Source organism: Xiphophorus couchianus, chromosome 22 (assembly GCF_001444195.1).
Source record: "Xiphophorus couchianus chromosome 22, X_couchianus-1.0, whole genome shotgun sequence".
Classification (NCBI taxonomy): Eukaryota; Metazoa; Chordata; class Actinopteri; order Cyprinodontiformes; family Poeciliidae; genus Xiphophorus; species Xiphophorus couchianus.
Window position 1 is genome coordinate 6,326,877 of NC_040249.1, and position 22,526 is coordinate 6,349,402.

General features: G+C 37.7%; 3 protein-coding genes across 8 annotated transcripts in view; 1 reads left to right on the forward strand and 2 right to left on the reverse strand.

Annotated features, from left to right (window-relative positions):
* Positions 1-960: 960 nt before the first annotated feature.
* sf3b5 (splicing factor 3b, subunit 5) lies at positions 961-3,900 on the reverse strand. Its single transcript, XM_028007891.1, has 2 exons — positions 3,759-3,900; positions 961-2,015 (listed from the first exon to the last, which is right to left on the reverse strand). Exon 2 carries the CDS (start codon positions 1,987-1,989, stop codon positions 1,729-1,731), a length of 261 nt encoding a protein of 86 aa, XP_027863692.1. The 5' UTR covers positions 1,990-2,015; positions 3,759-3,900; the 3' UTR covers positions 961-1,728.
* Positions 3,901-6,979: 3,079 nt separating this feature from the next.
* On the forward strand, positions 6,980-10,419 carry LOC114137829 (cilia- and flagella-associated protein 58-like). Its single transcript, XM_028006662.1, has 2 exons — positions 6,980-8,066; positions 10,310-10,419. The coding sequence occupies exons 1-2, from the start codon at positions 6,980-6,982 to the stop codon at positions 10,417-10,419; spliced, it is 1,197 nt and encodes a 398-aa protein (XP_027862463.1).
* A 5,979-nt stretch (positions 10,420-16,398) lies between these two features.
* The window catches only part of phactr2 (phosphatase and actin regulator 2), a 50,146-nt gene continuing 44,018 nt past the window's right edge, over positions 16,399-22,526 (reverse strand). For all 6 annotated transcript variants that reach the window (XM_028007172.1, XM_028007173.1, XM_028007174.1 and 3 more), the window contains 2 exons: positions 20,982-21,058; positions 16,399-19,191 (listed from right to left, as the gene is read on the reverse strand). In XM_028007172.1, coding sequence (XP_027862973.1) covers positions 19,176-19,191; positions 20,982-21,058 — 93 coding nt within the window. In that variant the 3' untranslated portion in view covers positions 16,399-19,175. The remainder of the gene's footprint in view (positions 19,192-20,981; positions 21,059-22,526) is intronic.

Sequence of the window (22,526 nt, forward strand, 5' to 3'; positions counted from 1 at the left end):
CGAGCCTGGTGTCGCTCGTTTTACTCCTTAGGTTCTCTGTGCTTCTCCAACATGTCGGCCCAGGGCCGGCCCAAACATTTTTGGGGCCCTAAGCAGCTTTTATTATGCCAACACTATTTGGCATGTTCCTATCATTCCTAAATTATTTGTAGCATACCTACCATCCTTAGCGTCATTGGTAATTAGCTTAACAATGAAAAATCAATAGCTGTAGTGTTATTATGGCTATTGACTTTAAACTTACCAACAAGCTAACTAACCAGCTAACTTTTTTGTTAGCTAACAAAAAAAATGGATGTTGAACTGTAGAGTGGTATTTAAGTGTAACACATTATTTTAACTATTTGAACATGTCAGCTGATAAACTTAAAGCAGCCGTCAACAGGAAGATATTAACCATTATTTATGTAACAACTATAATAATATATTAATATAATAGTTTTTCCATGTGTAGTATCCACTGTTATTATATACATCTTGGTGCTACCAGTCTTTATCTTATCAATTTGCAATGTGAATTAAATTATTCCAATATTTAAATTTATTCAGATGCAATCACAGTATACCACACACTAATGCCAAACAGCAAAAAGAACAAAGAAACCATTAACATTAGTGCTGTAATGTTTGTTTTGCAGGGACTTGACACAACTCACATTCTTTGATGATCACAAGCTTGTTGAGAATTAATTTGTTAGCCAGCAGATAACACACACCAGCACAAAGGTGAATGTTTGTTACAAATAAATGTTTAATATTCAAATGTATCCCATGGAAAATTAAAAAGGTTTCACTCTCATGCTATTTGAGAAAATATCAATTTCTACATTCATTACTTAATCCAACATATAAAGTAGAATTGTTTTCTACATGATTTTTAAGCTTGTCTCCCTTGGCTACAAGAGTATTTAGTTCAGATGATATAAATACCAAATTGTGAATACTTCTGCACAATTTTTCCCCTCAGTTTTTAAATCAGTAATTGAAAAGTCAACTACTCAGAAATCTGTGTGCTTCTCCCTCCTCTGTTCATTAAGTTAATGAAAACTTTTAACAGCTTGACAGGAAGTCCTTACGCGTTCCTGAGACACGCTTTGATTTATAAATAGGAATCCGATTTTATGCTTTGTTGTATGTGAATAATAGTTAAAGTTTACACAAAGAATGAATTATAATCTTTACAAAGAAAATCTGATAGAACTCTAAAATCCCAAAGAGAACTCAGTTTAAGCCAGAGAAAACTTGATCATTGAAACCAGAGCTACAAATATCCATCTTATACAAAAAATAAAGCCAAAATGTAAAGTGAGTGCCATCCCTTTCGCATTTCATAAGACGGTGTCTCCATATTGCAAAGTAATGTCTGGGAACATACTTGTTGAATGAAATTACCCCTCACATACAAAATCGAACTACAAGTAAAAACCAAAATTTAATCAAACTAGAAGAAGCTTGTGCCAAAATACAACTCGATCACTTAGTACAAAAAGACACAGTTGGGTGACGAGACATATGAACTTGTTTTTCATCAACTTTACAATCTTCCAGTAGTTCTATGTCTTCATATCTCCCTGTAGGGAGGAAAGTATATCTTTCACTCGTCTCCAGGCAAACACGATATTCCTATTCTGCTGTTAAAGTGGGTCATACGAACTTTTAGCAGAAAACTGTCCATCAACTCAATCCAGCCGTGATAACACAAACACCCACAGCTCACGACAATTTACTCTAAGCATCATCGGGTTTGTCTGCCGGTGGCCCACAAGGCTGCAGCATCTTCTCCATCAAGTTGAAGCGGACCCGTGCTTTGCTCTCGTTCTCGGCAACAGAGAAGTAGTTGAGCAGGTCGAAGTGCCCCATGTAGGAGCAGTAAGAGTCACGGTGCTGGTTGACCAGCCACTCCCACTTGCTGGTGTCAGCATGTCCTGTACCAATGTACTTGGACTGGAGATGCTCCAGCTGACTGTGGATGTTGTAGCGGTCCGTCATTCTGGCTCAGGTTAGGCCAACGGAGTCTAAATGGGGGAAAGTAAAAAAAAAGGTTACAGAGCTTTGCGCTGGTGAGTAAGAAGAAAATGAGGTAATCGAAAAGAAATGTTAACAACACTATTATCAATGTTACCAATTGATTTTAAATCATAACTGAACTTGATTTTTCTTAATCATGTTGCAAAAGTTATTTTATCTGTTAATTTGTGTCAATCTATTAAGCTCTGAAATGTAGGTGATATGACAGCAAATTTGCTCCTGTAGGTTCAGTGACGTGTAGGTTTATGAATGTGCATGTATAATAACCATTTTGTGTTTGTAAACTCAGGATGTGCCAGGATCTGCTGCTTCTGGCTTCCTTTTCACCTTTTGCTTTGTTATTTTTAATTTTATTTTTTTTCTGTATTCATTTTGTTGGAATTGTAACTTTTCAGGAAAAAATAAGCTGCCTAGAAGTCTTTAATGGTATGGAAACCTCAAGGTAAGAATTGCAGATGATGCCAAATTCATAAAAGTGAAAAAAGAAGCTTTAAGTGATTTCTATCATTAATAACACACAATGTTATTTAATTCAGCATCACAAAGCTGCATTGCACTCATCAGACATTACAGCCATACTTAACACTTAAGCTGAGAAAAAAGCATTTAGATTATGCTTTTCCTTCAATTTGACTTGAATTACAAATAACTGTGTTCCTACATCTGATAAATAGAAAATGCTATAATTTAACAACCTAATTTATAGACTATTTCTGAATAGCAAGTCCAAGTAAATGGAAAACCCAAACAACAAACATCCAAGGCCACTTAAATTAAACATCTGCAACTTTTACCTTGCAGTGTTACCAGCTCTTCTACTATTTAAATTAGTATATTGTGTGGTTTAGCAAAGTATCTGCAGGTTCTACAGAATTACTATTGAACGCACTATTGATTACAGAAAATCTGTGTAAATCTAATGGCTCTGCGGGATTTTAGGACAGGCATGTAGTTGCAAAGAAAGACATATAATATAAATATAATCTTGAATGCAAGATGGTGTGTCACTTCTGTGCACAAACCACGCAATGACCACTATCTATGCATGATTCTGAAAACTAAAGTTTTATTTCTTTCACAAGTCTGGTTACATTTATGCAATGCAAACATATTTGGTCCACTTTGAATTTCCAGGTGAATCTCAATTTACTTTACATGTGTTTTAGTAAATTTCTTAAAATACATGGAGTAGTCCGTGTCGCTTCACCATTTTTGTGCCATTTCTTCCCTTCAAAGCGGATCTTTATCGTAATTTCTTTAATGTCCTTGTTTTCAAGCTTCATCAGAATGTCTATTACATTTTCACATATATATATAATGGAGTAAAATCTTTCTTAAGGAGATTTTAATCATTAAAGATGGTGTTTAAGGTGGTGAAGTAACGTAAAAAAACCAAAAACTTATTTATTCTGTTGACGTCTCGGTTACTTCTTCCTTGTACCATAGCATATTTACAGATATGTTATTTGTTACTCCCAAACGCCACGCTAGTGATGAAATGTCTTACATTCATTTTTAACTCGTTTCTACGTGTATAAATGCATTATTTTATCTCGCTTCTATAAACGTACCGTTTACAAGCTAAAGATAATTGTCGCGCGTTTAGCCTGCATGCTAACGTGAGCAAAAGCCACTCGTTGTTAGCCGACAGAGTCTTTAATTTACGCTACTCTCGTTTATAAATACCAGTTTTAGAGTCAAATACGTCTATAAATGCGAAACATACTTACACAAAATATCCCACAAAGGAGGTGAAACTTGCTGATTAAATCCTCAATCAAACGCGCCTGAGCAACCTTTTCCGGCTGGTCCCCTGTAATTGTGATCGGTTGAAACAAAGCCTTCAATCTTCGGTTCCGTTTCAAATATTTTGCGCCTGTTCGTTTTTAGATTCAAACAAGTGCGTGTTTGCACGACAAGTTGAATACACTATGATTAAAATCCATTTGACTGTTAAAATAAGGAATGATTCACATAAGACGAAAGCACGATAGGGCAAATACAATAGTAAAGCCAAACATTTTTTTCTGTTTAGCTTCCTGGACATATGGGGATCGTTTTTTAAATATATATATTTTTTACTCCAGGTAGTTTCAAATAATAGAGCACTTTTTAAACAGAAAGCCACATCTGCTGGTCTATTCATGACTGGGAGGGAAAAAAATGCACATCTATTAATTTCGTTCTTAAATATAAAACAAAAATTGTAGCAACAAATTTGTTGTTATTTTCTATCAATAGCACATGGTTGTTAATAGGAAATAACCATAAAGTTAATAGTGCACTTAGGAGGACTCTGCAGCCACAGTTTCGTTCAGATTATTTCAGCAAATGTTTCAGCATTAAAAATGTCATATGTGACAAATATGATATTTTTGAATACTTGTTTCCTTCACTGACTAATCCATCTGCTACAGATTGCGAGTGTGCTGGGATAAGCATGGCTGCCGCCAGGGGAGATACTATCCTTACTTTTCGGCCACTAGCAACTGGTTCAGTCAATGAAAAAACGCTGTCCTCACCCTGGTGAGTTTGACTTAGAACCAACATGTCCTGCCACACACTGCAAATTGATGGTAACTCGTGTCCCTTTTTCTTGTTTCTCTAGCCAAATATGTCAGCCTTGTGGAGTGTATGGCTCATAGTTTTGCCATCAGATTTTCCCACCTTGGCAGTGGATCTCTGCAGCTCCTCCAGGGTTACCATGGCCTCCAGGAGATGATCCGAGCTTCTGTGATGGGACTATGCTTTAAACATCTCAACATCTTAACTCTAACCTGTCTGATCTGATCCTTCATGATGCTGTTTGTTAATTATTGTTCTTTAAAAAAAAGCCTTTGAGGCACATAACAGCTACAGAATAAAATAAACACAGAAGGGCACTGCTTACTTGGTGGCTTCTGTTGGAAATTTGTTGCACTGAATTCTGCTTAGAAGTAAAAGAGTAAAGTGGTCAAGTTGGATGCACATGTATGCCTACTTTTACATTTTTTTTTTCCATGTAAATGTGTTATAAAATTGCATTTATTGTGCTGGTCTGATGGTTATGGTCTAATAACGAAAAAAAAAAGTTCAAGGAGCATTTACATTTTTCTCTTACAGCCTATTCCAATGCACCAGAACTCCTTAACTCCCAATGTGTTTCACCAATGTCATCTCACTGACCTGGTTTTTTGAGTGAGCAAAGATCCAAAACATGATTAGTCAGCAAAGATTATTTTAAACCAAATAAGAAAAAAAACACGCAGCATACAAACAACACAAAAGAATTATTTTTATGTCTTAAATTTCCAATAGTTTTACAAGTGGTGCTAACAAATGCTGCTGTGGTGAGAACTGCTGCGCATCCAAAGCAGATGCCCCGAGGCTGCAGACTGGCTCAGTAAATTATGCTGTTTTGTTTTGTGTAATATTTTATAATATATTCATATTTAAATAATGGGGGGGGAAAATGACATTGCTAACAGTAAGCCAATGCTGGACAGTGTTTGCAGAAGCGTGGTGCTGAACTGCATTTATTCCCAAATGAAAGATGAACTTCTTTAATATGAAGCCTGTAAGAGTAATGCAAGCAGGGATGCAACATGCAAACTCAACAACACATTAAAGCACAGAGAGACACAACAAGAGGAATAACCTTGTGAATCTAAAACATATTTTCTTTTACACTTGTTTCAACTAAAACATTTGTTTCTGACGGTCACATAGTTGAATATATTTTTTCTTTAAAAAAAAAAAGTTTACACATCCAGTTTCTGTCCCTCGGGAACAACGATTAGTGTTTTTATTCAATAGTACGTTCAAATGTTTTTGAACATTTAAAAGTTACAGAATACAGCATGTGAAGGATGGAGGATGAAGAACAAGAACAGAAAATATCGCATTTCACTTTCTATTTCATTTGTTGATAATCATCCGTCATAAGCTGTAAAAGCTATTTTATAAGCAGTGTCAATATCGTTCTTACAGTTGGTGGCATGTCTCTAAAATTGTCTTTGTGGTTTGCTTCATTTATGTGACTGATCGATAATATCTGTTCAGATTGTTTTAACAGAAAATTGTCCTTGATGAACTATTTCTTTCAGGTTTTTGCTTCGGCAACAAGTAAAAGCTCAAAGCTCTGAAAAACAAAATTGTTAACCGAAGCAATCAAATTCTCCAGTGTTGCAATCCCTATTGTGTCCTTATGCGCTCAGAATTTGAAACCTTTTTTGTCTGAGAGGCAATAATTTTGCTCCTGTCAAATCTGTAAACAATTTTTTTTCCTTCTCTGCTTTCTGTCAAGTTTAATTTCATTGTCAATACGGGCGCAACCTCCCTCCGCAATCACCAAGTCGCGTCGAAGAGCCCATTGTTGCATCGATGTCATGGGGCCCAGTCACCCAAGGAAGACTCCTCGCAGCTTTCTGAAACATTCTTGCATTGAGCACACCATTTCAGATGCATTAAGTGCTATTTTGGCAAGTTCATCTGTGTCAGTTCTTCTTTTTATGGAAATTAAAAGCATGCCTGGTGAGCATCTCGACACATCTCCCCGTGAATTATTTAATGTTGCATGGCAGCTCGTTTCTTTACCTCCATTTCAGGGCACTCATTATGTTCCGTCTCACATGCCCCTTCAGATGTTTATGATAATCGAGGGCGGAGTATTTTATTGTATAATAATTATAAAAAAAAAGGTCATTACTTTGTGGATTTCGCCTATCTGGGTTCTTTTTGGAATGTAACTCCCTCGAAAAATGAGGGTTCACTGTACTGCTGCAGGAGCAGTGATGTCATGGGGACAAAGATCATGACATCACTCATGACATAGTAATGACATAGACAATGACTTTGATATAGTCAATGACCCTGACTATGTCAAAGTCATTGAGTTCCAAGAGTTCCAAAGTAAGAGTACTTTCTGTGATTTAGAGAAGCAAAACGATTGCTATCCAAAAACAAGAAGAAAATGAAGCGTTCAACACAAGATTCGCAGACCAAGGCCAGCTCGGATCAATTAACTAATAGTCCCCGATCCCATAAGAAACTTATGAAAAGTGGGGGTGAAAAAGCTAGAGACACAACAAAACAGCAAGAGGACAACCGAACAGAAACTTATCTGTGCAAGGAGAGACTACAACAAACTGAAAAAGATTTACGGAAGCAACTACAGATCACAAGTTTGCAGAAGAAAGAAATAAAACAGCTAGAGGTTAAAAATTTTAAACTTACTAACAAATATGAAGGGATTTCGACTAAACTTCAGGAAAGTGACAAACGAATTCAGGAACTAGAAGGTCAGTTAAAAAACACGGAACAAACTCTTGCAGATAAGTCATATTCACTCTTTACGGAAATCGGACGGAGGCGCGAACTGGCTGAGCTAGTGCAATCACTGAAGGGGTTCAAAGAACGAGCCCTGGACGCAGAAAAACAGGTGAAGGAGCTTACGGATGACAACCAAAAATTGAAATTACAGTTAGACGCGTCTATCCTAAAAGCAAGCACATTTAAAAATGAATCAGAGACCCTTAAAGTTGAGCTTAAAAAACAGTCAGATGTCATGAGAGCTAAACAGAACACAATTGGCAATCTTAAGACCGCATTGGATGCAAAACAAAAGATAATCGAAGCTCATAAAGAGGAGATTAAGAGACAACGCAAAGCTGCACAAGAGACAGAAGTGGAAGTGAAAAGAAATCGCCAGATTGAAGAAACAACACTGAAGCGAATAAAACACAAAGATGAAGAAAATTTGAGCCTACGAAAGGAAGTCACGTCACTACACAAGTCTTTGTATGATTTTGAGATGAAGTTGTCAAAACTAGATTTGCAGTACCAAATCCTCCAGGAGAAATCTGAACAGGCTCATACAGACAAAGCAATCCTGGAGAAAAAAAACCACACACTGGAAATTTCTACAGCGAGTCTTGAGAGAGAGGCTGTTGAAACCCAGACACTGCTAGAAAAGTCCCAGCAAGAGAATGAGTTACTTAAGAATCAAGTGGAGCAGGTCAAGATAAAGCTGGCTGAAACGATTCAGAGCTCCAAGGATAGTAAGATCAAATTTGAAAAAGACCTCCTGCGTACACAGGAGGATTATATGAAACTGAATATGGAGAGAGAAGAAGCTCTGACAAAAACCAAAAGAGCCACAGAAGGAATTTACTCTAATGAGAAAAAAATTGGAATACAGGCAGATTTAATTCGCGAACAGGAATGTAAGATTATAGAGCTAAATAAGGAAGTTCTGCGACACCATGAGAATGCTCAGAAATTTAAAATGGTTAGAGCAACTTATTCTAAGGTGCAAAGGTTAGGGTTAGATGAAGAGAAGGGAGATATTATACTTCTCCCAGACACCGACAGGAAAACGGAAAAACTCAAAATGTATCGCGCTGAGAACCGCAGATTGTCCAAAACACTGGAAGAGAAAGACATAGAAATTGAGAATCTCAAGGTTCAGGAGGACAATCTGCAGGATGTGGTGAAAAATCTCAAGTCTAAGTTAGACTATCTGCCGGAAGATACATTGCATAAAATGCAGGTGAGTCAGACCGACATTAGAGCTCTCAGAAAACAGATAAAAGCCCAAGAAGCAGAGATAAAAACGTATGTAGCAACAATAAAACTGCAAGATGCCAACATCAAAGAATTGACAAATAAGCTTAAAGAGATCTCATTTTCAAAGAAAGATGATCTTCCGCCAATTAAGTCAACAAATATTAAACTGAAATCTCAGGACACAAACCCAAGGTCTATGAAGAAACCCCAAAATATTGTTTTTCTTCCACCTCTTCTAATCACTCCATATGGAAAAGCGAAAAAGTAAAAGGATGTGATTGTTAATGTTTGACTGATGGAATGATAGCATCTGAGAAAGATGTAGGCAGGACCTCAGTATGTGGGGGAAGGTCGTGGAGAACATGTGGAGACACATTTTGCCATATGGGTGGATTTTTGACAGGAGGAGCATTTTATTGACTTTTCAAGAGGGGCGGTCAACTCTCATTATTTGGGGGTGCGGGGGGTCCTGCACGACATGTGGGGACAAATCAGGTTTTGTGGATGGATTTTTGACAGTAGGAGCATTTTATTCATTTTTCAAGAGGGGTGGTCAACCCTCTGTGTTTGGGGGGTTCCTGCAGTACATATAGGGACACATTGGGCCATATGGGTGGATTTTTGACAGGAGGAGCATTTTATTCATTTTTCAAGAGGGCTGGTCAACCCCTCTGTGTTTGGGGGGGTTCCTGCAGTACATATAGGGACACATTGGGCCATATGGGTGGATTTTTGACAGGAGGAGCGTTTTATTGACTTTTCAAGAGGGGTGGTCAACCCTCTGTGTTTGGGGGGTTCCTGCAGTACATATAGGGACACATTGGGCCATATGGGTGGATTTTTGACAGGAGGAGCGTTTTATTGACTTTTCAAGAGAGGTGGTCAACTCTCATTATTTGGGGGTGCGGGGGGTCCTGCACGACATGTGGGGACAAATCAGGTTTTGTGGATGGATTTTTGACAGGGGGAGCATTTTATTGACTTTTCAAGAGGGGTGGAGAGACTCAGACGGAGAAAGACAGCGATTAAAAGGGTTTATTGACATACAGTACAGACCAAAAGTTTGGACACACAGTTGTGTCCAAACCTTTGGTCTGTACTCTACATGAATTAAAGTTCTTTGGCGCTCGGGCCTCGGCTGAGGACATCGAGCTGTGAATTGCAATGAGCTCGGATGAGCATTCCCAATGTAGGTTAAGAAAGTCATCCCCCAAAAAGGGAGCGCTGAGGCCGGGGAATTCCCGACGAGGGAAGTAGGAGCAGGTGGGAGAAGCTACGCTAACTCAGGCTTACGGGCTGGGACTTGAGTCTGTAAAAGGCAACATTGCTGTGAAAAGGGGGAAAGTGATGTGAAGCTGGCAGATAAAGGCCAGCTGGGGATGGCGCTAGGCGTGGAATGGCAGGATGCTGGTAGATTAAGGCCAGCTGGGGTGATGCGGTGATGCAATGAGATGGTGTTTAACAGGTGCAAGGGGCAGGAAGTCCAGTGCAGGGCATAATAAAGTTCAAGAAGGAATATATTGGGGGCTTGGTTACAGTAAATGAGTGCGAGATGCTGTAGAAAAGAGGTTGGTGATCCACCTTGGCTCACTGCTGGGAGGGAGGCTACTATTTATTAATTTATTCATGCATTCATTCAGTTAAAAGCCCTGAAGCATTTGAAACGCATAGACTAATAAAAGTTCCTGCGTTTCCTAGCGTTGCACATCATGAATGCTACGTCTTACCCCGAAAGCCCGAGGCGGGCGTAGCGGGAAAAATTTGATGGGAGGTGCTGATGAGCGGGTTCACAGCGGCTATGCGGAAGTGAGAGAAGCTGTTGACGTGGCTGAACCAGAGCGATGAAACGGTGGAAAGGCGATGCGATGAATGGCGGTGGTGAAATGGAGAGATGATGAACGATGAGCTGGGAGGGTGACGTAGATCGGTGCAGCGAGACTTTGGCGGGCCCAGCCAGGGCCTGAGGCGAAGAAAGACGGGCCGGGGATGTAGACGGTGGGATTATGTGTCCGCCCTTACAAAAAAATCACATGAAAATCACATGTGACCACATGAAAACCACACATGTGGTTCACACAACTTTGTTCATGTGAATGATTTATGAACGATGTGAACCACATGTGAATCACATGTATATGTGTGATTTTGGAACGTTTTGTGGTAAAATCACATGTGTATCACATGTGAATCACATGTGATGCACACATTTCCACATGTGGAAATATGTGTTATAAATATAGATACAGTATATACAATTATAAAATAATGATTATCTTTTTATGGATGGTTCACCCCCTTTATTGCTACATTCCTAACTTTACCTGAATTTAATAAAGTCAGAAAACAGTTGTATCAGCTGACATGAACTTTGCATGTTCTCCACTTGATCACAATAACTAGTAAAACTACAGGAACTAGTGAATTCTCCACTTTAAATGGCCTCTAGATGTTTTTCACCCTGTAGTGAAAGCTTATACAGAAGATGAATCATTCTTTTTAACCCATACATGACTTATTTAGAAATGCTTGTTGGATCTGTTGGATTTCTGTTGAATCCACCCTTAGCTTGCGTTAAAATGACATGTTAGCTCAAAACCTAACACAGCATGTGGTGTCAAACTTGTAACCCAACCCCGTTGTGTTAAATGACCCCGAGCTACTCTGGTTGATATAATATCCAGCAGTGGGTGGAACAACAACGTGAAGGGGTTTACTTTAACCCAGCTGTTTTATGGGACGTTATCTCCTCGAGTTTATTTTATCACTGTTGATTTCTCCTATGTTAAAACATTAGGAACTCATTTTGGAAAGCATAGTTAGCTTGTTGCACATACTTGAAGTTTGATTTCCAAAGTTAAAACATGGAGGGATTACTGTAATGAAGAGATGTCATTGGCTTGGCTTCCTTACACTGACAACGTTTTAATATTAAAATGATCAACTGAACTCTATATTACTACAAATGAACTGAAGTGAATTGTATGTTATTGGATTTGAATCTGACCACAACTAAGCCAAAAAATATTAATACTCCTGGCGGATTTATGAGTTTAAAGTAATTTTTTTTATTTTACAAACATTTTTCTTTTGTCTGGAAGTAATTTTAATATTTTGCAGTAGAGAATCTGTGAAAGAAGTTAAAGATTACATTAATGGTAATGGTAATGGCTACAAAGAAAGCTAAAGCGGGAGAGTGACGGAGGATTGCATTTTGGGTGCAGTTTACAATTTGCTGTTGAGTCTAGAAGTTCAAATGATGTAGCAGATGCTGGTGGGCCTGAAAGCAAAGAACAAACAGCGTCTTGCTGACAAGATAAACATACAGCACATACGCTGTTTATAGTGATGGGAATGTGACGGTAGTGTATGGAGGTGGAGGGATATCACATTTGTTTTAGTCAGCTGCTGTCAGCATGTAGATGAAGTGAGAGATTATAAAGTGACTACTGTGACGGAAACCTGCAGGCTTTGTGTTGACTATGAGGCATGAGGTCATTGCGTTCAAAAGAACTGAATCAGGTTCTGTGTCAGGGATTGTGAGGCCTGATGAAATAGTCTTGGCCAAATGTAGTAATGCGTTAAAATGACGTTGTAAATAAAACCTTTAAGAAGTTGTTTCAACAATAAGGTGCATTAGTTGAAGTTAATTACAACGCTGTTAAGCTGAATGATTTCCTCTGAATGGGTCAAGTAAGAAGACTAAATTATGCTTCTTTTGGCTTCTTTTCTAAATTCTTAATCCGAAGCTGTCCTCGCTTGACAAGGAACAGATTAAAACCTAACCAGTAGGACAGTCCTAACCAGTAGGTTAGGACAGTCCTAACCAGTAGGACTGTCCTACTGCATTTCTATCCAATTTCTATCCAATGCGCAAAGTGTTAAATTCTGGTTGTTTCATGAATCACAATAACAACAACGAAAAAAAGACAAACAAACAGCGAAGCAAAGCTGGGTTTGTTTAACATTTTACAATGTTATTTTTGTAAAATATCAAGAACAACAACATCCTGTGAAATATCTTTGCGATGACTTCCAGGAGATTCTTTTCGTGGTCAGTAATGACCCTCAACCAAGGCTTTAGACCAGAGGTGGGGACTCGAGTCACATGATTTGGACTCGAGTAGTTAAAATCACGACTTGAGACTTGACTTGAAAAAATGCTCAAAGACTCGGACTTGACTTTGACTTTCATGCCATTGACTTGGGACTTGACTCGACTTGAAGCTGTTTACTTGAAAAGACTTGATATTTTTCACTCGAAAGTCTTAAAATTTAAAACACATTATTTATAAAGTGGCGTCATTAATTAATGTCACTCATTCCGTATCAATATGCGCAGACCGTCACTATGGTTTTCCTCTCTCCTTATGTATGTATGTGTACGTAGCTGCAGCACAACCAATCAAATTAACAGGATTTGGACGTTTAAAAAAACGCGGCAAAGCTACAGAGCTCAGGGAACGAAATACGAAATAACCGCTCGAATATGCTTCCGCGAGTAATTTCTTTTGGCTACGTAGGTTATGAACTTTCGACTAAAAAACGAACTGCAACTTGTAAAACATGCAAGAAGAGAATATCGGATGGAGATGCCACGACGTCCAACTTTGTCCGGCATTTGAAGCTTCACAAAGATCGGTAGGTGGCGCTTTTCTTTTGCTGTAAGATAGCTGACTTTAGCTAACTTCGTGTTAGCATGTGTACTCCGGTTAAATTGGTGATTATTTATCATAAATCCGGTCCTTCAAATGCCTCCACAAATAATGTGCACCGTGTTAGCTCAGGAAGCCGGTGGATAGTGAGCGGGGCTCCGGAACAGAAAGCAGATTCTGGACCTGAACACAGGGAACAGAGTCTCTCTGTCCCATCATGATGATGAGCCGGGTCTAGTATCATCTAAGGATGGTTGGTGTATTTGAAGACATCTACGTTGGGAAATTATATTGACAATATATTGTTTTGACAGGTCAGAGAAAAGAGGAAAAAACTGCTGTTATGGTTCTTTGTATTGTGCTGTGGAAATGTCAGCATTTTCGTCTTTTTTTATTGAATATCAAGTTTAACAGAACTGGGCAATAAAGTGGTCCAATTTAAAAATGTTCTTTATACTTTGTGTTCAGCTACACATGTTCTATCATTTGAGATAAATACATATTTTAAAACGAACAAATGGTCTATTATTTGAATTTTTTGTATAATTGCAAATTATAAAAATAAAATAAAATAAAAACGACTCAAAATGACTTGAAATTAAAGGTTCCTGACTTGAGACTTGACTCAACTTTTGCCTGTCTTTACTTGAAACTTGACTCTGACTTGAGGACAAAGACTTGAGACTTACTTGAGACTTGCAACACAGTGACTTGGTCACACCTCTGATCGAGGCTGCCGGGGCCAGCCTCTCGTGTTTTGCTTTTACAAATGACACGTGGCGCCGTTTCTTTGCCCATCTGCATTCATGTCGTTTGGAGGCTTTTTTGTTCGTTTGTTGGGCTGCTGATGCTTTTCTTTTTCCTCTGACCAACTCAGCCAAATGGTGCAAAGATCCAGGACTCGCATTATTAAACACAGCACCTCACAAATTTGACAGTGTGGCTTTATTTTGGGAACACACGGAAATCACTCTTTTTTTTTTTTTGTTCTTACATAAGTGAGAATTAAATCTCCCCTTGAATAATAGATGCAGTTTTACTAGATTCAAAAGGTAAATGTTTTCACCCACACTTCCTACCAAAAACAAATGTGCCTATAACAAACCAAAAGGCTGCCCTCTTTTACTTTCAACACGTACCCTCAGCATTATTACTATATTTTTTGATGGGTTGGAAGCAGAATAAGAAAAAGTGTGACTGCATTATGAGCTGTACGACAATCACATTTGTCGTGACCTCCGGGAGTTTAAGAGTGATGTCTTCAGTCAACTCGTCTCCAGTTGAGCGGTGAGCTTACACTGGAGTGTGTCGGGGAAAAGCTGACTTCCTATGTAGAGTGTGAAATTTAATTAGCGCTTAAGCTATGTGCGTGTCTGCGGGAGGATTTTTACAACAAAGCAAATTTTTATATTTTCTCCGCTCAACCAAATCATTGCAAAGATGTTTAATCTGTAGGGACATTTAAAATTTTCTTTCCAATTTAGTCCCGACAGAAGATCTTTGAAAACCTGTCTCCCTTTAATAACAAGCATCTTTTCCCCCAGTCTCTCCTCGCTGTCCATTCTGTTTTAAACCATAAAAATGTGCACCGGTTCTTGTGTGAAGCATAGAAACCTCACATCAGGACAAGTTTGTTTTTTTAAGAACTACTGGTGCCTCTAACTAGATTGGAACATCGTCCAAAAGATCATTTATTTCAGAGATTAGGTTTCTAATCATAAAATTCTGTCGTGAAATAAAAAAATGTTTAGCATTTTTTTAAGTGCAATATCTTCGTAGATATTACGAAGATATTGCACTTCGTAATATCTAGAAATTTTTAAACAGAGAAATGCTTTGGTGTTCACAATCATTTTAGGTAAATCTAAAAAGTTGATTGCAAAAGAAGCTGAGTGTTGTATTCAAGCAAATCAACTAAAAGTTGAAAGGAAAACATGCTAAAGAAGGTCCATTCAGGGCATGTGACTACAAGAGCCATGCCAACTGCTGGCGTTGGTTTTATCGAACCCAAATTCTACCCTGGAAATTAAAAAAAAAAGTTATCTGCTGACAAGATTTATGGAGATGCATTCTTCATTTTTCAGCAGCTGCCAAAAGTACTAGCAGCTTGGTTCAATCACCCTGGCATTTCTGCCAACAAACCGGCCTGACCTAAAACTCAACAGAGAATCTGTGAATAACAATGCAACCGAGCCAAAGGCTGTTGAAACGACACCGGCTTCCTTAAAACTTCAGCAGAGTTTGCGGTTTATTCTCGATTTCAGAGAAGGCTGGATATTTCCAGAAGTAGTTTTCTAATTTCAGACAAGACTCCTTGTGGTTTGAGGGGAAATCTGTGAGGGATGGTGCGCCACGCGTAGAAACGAGGCGAGGAAAATGTGCACTTCCAGCAAGTACGACAGGAAGCACAAGCCCTCCAACATTTTGAGATGCTACGGTGTATCCAGTAAAAATTACAAAGCTGTGACAGAAGAGTAGGAGGAAGTTTTCTTGGTTTCACATGAGCTTGGAGGGGAAGTATCTCAATTTGACCAGTATTCAAAAGCCCAATATCAATATACCCAATATATGATCTCTGTTAGGAGGTATGTCACGCTTTTATGTAAATGCTTTCTGTTAAACATTTCATCAAAACACAACAGGAAAAAGCAACGGCAAGGAAGACGAAAAACTTTTTTTTTTTCATGGCTCTTTATATACAAAAAAAAAACACTATACACATTAAGAATGTAACAGTAGTTGTATCTGGATATATGGTGTGAGATTATTACAGTCCATATTTTAATGATGAATTCTGTCAAATTACATGAAATATCCAAGTCTGGTTCTTTTCAAAGCTCACACCCAATTTGTCAGCGTAGCCTCGTCCAACATCTAACGATGGACGAAGCTAAAATATCTGGGAAATCACAATAATTAACATATTAATAAGGATATGCAGTTCCATCTGGAATGTTCTCCCAATAAGTGACAAAGGAAACAACAACAAGCAGCATTACAACAGCACTTAATTTACGTTGTAAACGTTTCATAAACTTGTGGAAGTTATTGAGTATTTTAGTAAGTCACTGCTACTGAGTGTAAAAGTGTTTTCATTTCTGAGTTAATCTTGACATGTAAGATATAGAAACGTCTTCTGAGTACAAGTTGATAGTTGTTCTCTTCATATATATATTTTTATAGGATGAAATAAAAGTATTTTTTAAAGCCTCAGTATATTTAGTACAGTAAGATTAAACTATTCACTTAAACTCTACATGATCTTTGATTTATTCCAGCATCTTTTTTTTATTTTTTAAAAACCCCTCTATTTTATATAAAATATAAACTAAACACAACGAATAGTGTGGGTGCTTTAAACTAAAATATAAATGACATTTTTCCTTGGAATATTTCCCACCTTGGAGTAAGAATGGTCCCATTTTAGTGGTTGTTTGTGTATATAATATTAAACTACTCAAGACGCCTTTAATTCATCGCCATTCAGATATTTACTTTAATTGTCTTTATGCCTAAATATTTTTAAATTAATTATTTTAAGCTTAACATAGCTCCATAGATGTTTGACATGCTTCTGAAACAATTTATGGAAAGTTTGAAGAAATAAACCAAACATTGGCTTGGAGAGATTGACCACATGTGGGACGTGTGAAGGTCAGAGTTTGTGCGTTGCCTACAAACGACATATATATTTAAGCAGGAGTTTGTTTTTTCCATGTTTTAAAATAACGGGAATAAAGTAAGACAAGAAAAAGACCGACAATAAAATGTCATATTTGCAATAAAACTGATTTCATTGTGAGAAATATCCTCATCACATTCTGCGTTAACACGCATCTCGACAATTTAGGATTCGTGTTATTGAATCTTGTGAAGTCTGAAGTGGCACACGAAGCCAGCGAAACAAGGACAGGTAAAAGTATTCACACCATGTGACTGACAAATCTATCAACACATATATGAAAGGAACGAAGAATAAAACTCAATTCAGACTTCCGTATCATCTCTTTACTTTTAGAGCATATATTTGATCAGTTTACTCGAAATAAAGTGGTGCAACAAAATGCACAAATATAGAGGTACTTAAAACAAGAGAAAGAGAAAGTTATCAAGACGCATGTCAAGGCGACGTGTGAAAGAGGAATGCAGCTTTGGTAAACATCTTTCTTTCCTTAGTGATTCTTTACATCATCATGGCTTTTTTAAAGGCCTATTTCAATCCGTTTTTAAATCAACTTATATCAGTTCTTGTTCTAAATTTAGGATACTTGGTTAAACAAATTAGACCTTATTGTTTAAAGCTCAGTTATTAACAACCCCACCCCTATTTTCTAACCTTTTTTTGGCGTTTGCACCCCATTCAATCATGCTCAATTTAGGCGCTCTCCAGGTTCAGTTTAATATCTTGATTTAAAGTAGTCTAAAGGTTAAAAAAAACAACTATGTTTTTATGTTTGGGTCCTCAGCCAGAAACCAAAGAACCAAATACTGATTACTGAAATGTTGAAGTGAAGTAGCTACTGGGGAAATCAAAAATAAAGCATGTCTAATAAAGCATGAGACAATGAAAAAACGGCACTTTGTTCCAATAATTCAATTCATAGGAATTGATAGTAAAGAGTAAAAGTATCCAGACCTGCAAAATAAGATAATACTCTTGACTTTGCCTAAACTTTGAAAAATTAGGTAGAAACTCTAGTAAACATAATTTTCAGATGGCTGCATCATTGGCAACGTTTCAAGCCTGCATTATATTTATACATATATAGCACTCCAAACAACAAACTAACCTTTTTTAATTAAAAAAGAATTAAATTCCTGCTTTTTATTACCCCAACTCGTCTAGACGAGGTAGGCGCCAGGCAAGAAGTCATAAATGGGGAAAAAAAAACTGCAATTGAAGGAAATGGTACAATCTGAAAACAGCAAGCCAAGCATGATGTGATCATTGGTTTGCAGCAAACGGCTCGGCGCAGGATATACGACGTCACATGATCAGAAGATGTGCTGAGGAAGCAGACGTGACTTTCAGTAGGCTGATGATAATTTACACTTCACTATTCAAGCCTAAAGGTGTCCACATCTTCGACAGCTTCAGCAGCTGAGGGGATAATCGTCACCCACAGACATCAGGATCCCAGTCTGGAACTTCTAGGATATAATGCCCCCTAGTGGCGATGTTTGGAACAGATCTAAAAATGGGGATTTCACAGTGAGGCACATCAGAGCGGAACAAGCTGCCTCCCCCTCCTGTGCAATCTGTCCCACAGGCACTGACATCATCCTGAACCCCCCCCCAATCATCCCCATTTCCTGTTCCAGGAGGATGTCCATATTTGGGCATTTGTAAGATTATGGCATAACTTGGCAAGAACACCGCTCTACAGCACATCTGAGCCACAGTCACAATTACAAAGGCAATGCTGCTTGTCTTTCCACCCAGCAACCTCTCACTACAAGGCATGAGGTGGGAAAAAAAACCCACATAAACAAAACAAAAACAATAAAATACCCAAAGGTTCTGATATTCTACAATAAATAAGAGGTCCTATTCAGCGAGCTATACACAGCACTGTAATCACAATGGATATGTGCAAATGTTTCAAAGGTGCCTTAACATGGCCAATGCCTTAAGACACACATGTAGCTGTCATTAAAGACATAAATATGTATCACCAAGAGCAACAGACCCCCATCAAAGATGATATTGTATATGTTTTAGCAGGAGAAGCCAGGTTTAAGTAAATCTGAGTGAAGGTAGCACAGTTTTTATAAAAATCCTCATATCCTCTGACAGAGAACAACACCATGGCTCATCTAAATACACATGGTTGGTTTTCTAAATGAAAACTAGGTTTTCCCTGCTTCGACAGGCCAAAGTGTCCGTTTCAAAGATGTCGACAGGCTTCGAAGAGAAACGAGGACAGGAGAGGAGAGGAGGGAGAGCCCTTATGGCCGATGGAACCTGAAAGCAGAAACACAACAGTCATGTCTATTAAAACTGAAAACAAGCAGACCGCAAAACACCAGCAGAGACTGTTTAAACTCAACAAAATAACATGTCAGATTCTACAAATGTTTCTATTGAAAATTTCCACTGTTCCTCGACATTGCTGTCAATTTTGTGTAAGATTACAGCTATTTTTAAACACAAAACATTTGCCTTTTTCCACAATCCATGAAGCAACGTGATAGAGCAGTGTGGAAAAGGGATATTTCACCGTTTATGGATATTTGGACAACTTAAACCAGTTAAAATCTGTAACGTTTGAAGAAATGTCTGGACTGGTTTATTCTACATTTTTACTCATATTGTTATTAGTTTAATATCACAAAATAAAAACAATGTAATTTCAATACTTCCCAAGTTGTCTAAGCTTTACAGACTTGGGTTCAGTTTGAGACCCAGATGTAGAAAGAAGAATCTAGAAGTGAAAAAGCAGGGAAACATACTGCGAACACATGTATTTTTTATCTGCTAGTAATTTAAAATCAAAATAATCAATGAATTGGACAAAAACTCAAGTTATGAAGAGTTAAAAATGACAGTGATTTGCTGAATAAAACTTATTTGTCACGTATTTGTAGAAAATATAAAAGTTAACCAAGTTATTTTTCTCTTCTTTTAGATGATAACAAATACATTCAAGCTTTTTTGAAACATTTTTTTCTACAATTATCTAGACAAAACAAAATTTCTCTATTTTGCAGGTTTTTTATGACAAGAAAACCTGACGCATCAATGAAGGAAAACATTTAGCTGCTGCCATGGACAGGTGTGTTTCAACAACAGGAAACAGGTACAGTACTTTGTTTACCCTCTCCATTTCCACTGCATTGATCACAGTAAAAACAAATCCCCATGGTGCTCCAGGAAAAAGCCCTGGAAGTACTTTCTTTTTAAAATCGTCCTAACTTTCCATGGTGCAAAGAATTTCCGATTGTAACTTGGAATTGTCTGGGAGATAATTAGAAAATTTTTAAGAAACTGAAAGTACAATATTTAAGCAGGAAATCGCTCTAGTGGGATCAGGTAGAAATCTTTGTTAGTCTGAACCTGTTTACATTTTCTGCTGCCTAGTCAGACTACAGCAAAACACAGGTTTAGATTTGGTTGTACTTAAGATGCAAAATAAAGATGACTCGTATGCGATCTTGTGTTTAAAATGACATAAACCACATAATTTCTGCGTATTGCCAAAATACGTATTTCTACTAAGTCATGAAGTAGCATTAAAAAGCATCTTTGCCATATAAATATAATGAAAAAATGCAGTTTTATGACCTTAAAATGGGCCACTTCGCTGCTTTTGTCTGCCCAAAAATACTAATATACAATTTCTATAATAAAGGAAAATTTAGGAAAGGTTCCCAAATGGGTTCTGAAAGCCCACAGTGCCACAGTTAGTGTTAGATTTATTTTACACCCATAATGAGACAAGGAAACAAAGGTATTTTTTGTGACGTGTTTGTTTGGACTCAGACTTTTAGTTCTGTTCACAAATCCAATACTGCTCAGGTGTAATAACATCTGAGAGATAAATCTAAACATAGGTAATCAGCGCTGGCAGGTAATGAACTGAAACTGACCCACCATGACTTTAATAAGGAGAGTGGGAAAGGCTTTAGGAGGACACAATAACACGTATTGATCAGCGAGGGCTAATAAACAGCGCGGCTTCAGGATTCACTGAGCTAAATGACTGATAAAGCCTCAGAGTCAGGTTAAGTGGAGTGAAATGACTGCAGGGGTACCTTGTAAACTGTTTGCTGTCTTCATGAACCTCCATCTCTCGGCTCTTAAACTCATTCAGCTCTTTGCGGATAGCGGCCTGGGGGACAGAGGACGCACAGACACAAACAGGCGATGATGAGAAAATCTTTAAAAACGATACCCGAGTCGCTGACCTAACTCAGATTACATTACTTTTTAGATGCATTTCCTTTGAATAACATGAGCTGCTCAGCAACAAAAGTTCCCTGTTTGTCAAGTGTCAAATAAAGGACAAATATGTGGATTAACACCTCATGCCTATTGTCAGGTATGGAGGAGGAGCTGTGATGCTGTGGGCCTGGTTCTGTTCCAAACCCAATGGGAGCCTTGTTGGAGCACATGGCATAACTGACGCCTTGAAATATACAATGAAATTAAAGTTTTTCAGTGTAAGATTATGCCTCTGCAAAAAAGAAACATTTATTTAACATCTTGTAATACTGTGATAGTGGGGATATTTTTTACAAAGAGTCCCAATATCTGTGAAAGGTGAGGCAAACCTTTGCTGCAGTTATGGAATATATAAATAAGCCATCATGGTTTCATGATGAAAAACAAGACAAGGGAAATAAAAGTTTTGCAAAATCTAGTATTAGAAAGCTCCATTAAAATAACACATTTTGAGCTGCTTCACATTAATTAGCTGTCCTAAGGAAAACATTAGGTTTATTTGGATCTATTTATCTTTTATAATGTGAAGGACTTATATGTGTTAGTACATCTCTGCAAGTACCGCTCCACTCCTCATTCTGTTATTGGAAATGTTCATTTTGAAACCTTTTCAGAATGCAGATTTTGTTTGAAAGATTAATTTTACTTAAGTGGCAAGAGTTCGCTGATAAAACATAAAACTAAATTATATATATAGAAAAAAAACAAATAAAATTAGGTCATAAAATTATTTTTATTACATTTCAATACAACTAAAACTGGTTTATGCAGACGCAAATATGCTAAGTGATACAATAAGAGAGCAGAATAATAAGGACATTATGCCCTCATAATAATGTCCTTATTTTGCGGGAATATAGTAAAGTACATAGTAGAATATACCAGACTTTACCCCCCAAAACTATTTAGTCCAGGAGCTGGATTAGGTCGAGAGCTCCTGCACCTTAAGCAAACAATCCATTTGACATTTTTCAATCCTGGAATTGCTTTGGCATTTAATTCTAATCTCTTATAATCAAGTGCACGCTCCCATTAGTGTTCAATGTGACCCAATTTATGAACTTTGTGTGATGTACAGTTCCCAACAGTAGCAGCAGGGGGCAGACTTGGCACATAGACTGAACTATGATCAAAACATCCAACACCCAAAACATGCTAAGAGACGTTTCTGCTGGTCCTGTTTAGACAAAACAGCTGTGCTGAATAAAAATAGAAAACGTATTGTTAAATTATCTCTTACTGTGCTCAGTATAAGTGTAAAACTTTGTGCTTCGGTTGATTATTTGGTCCTTTAATCTACTAATCAGCCCATTCTTAATCTAATACATAAAAAGTACCCTCAAATAATAATATAA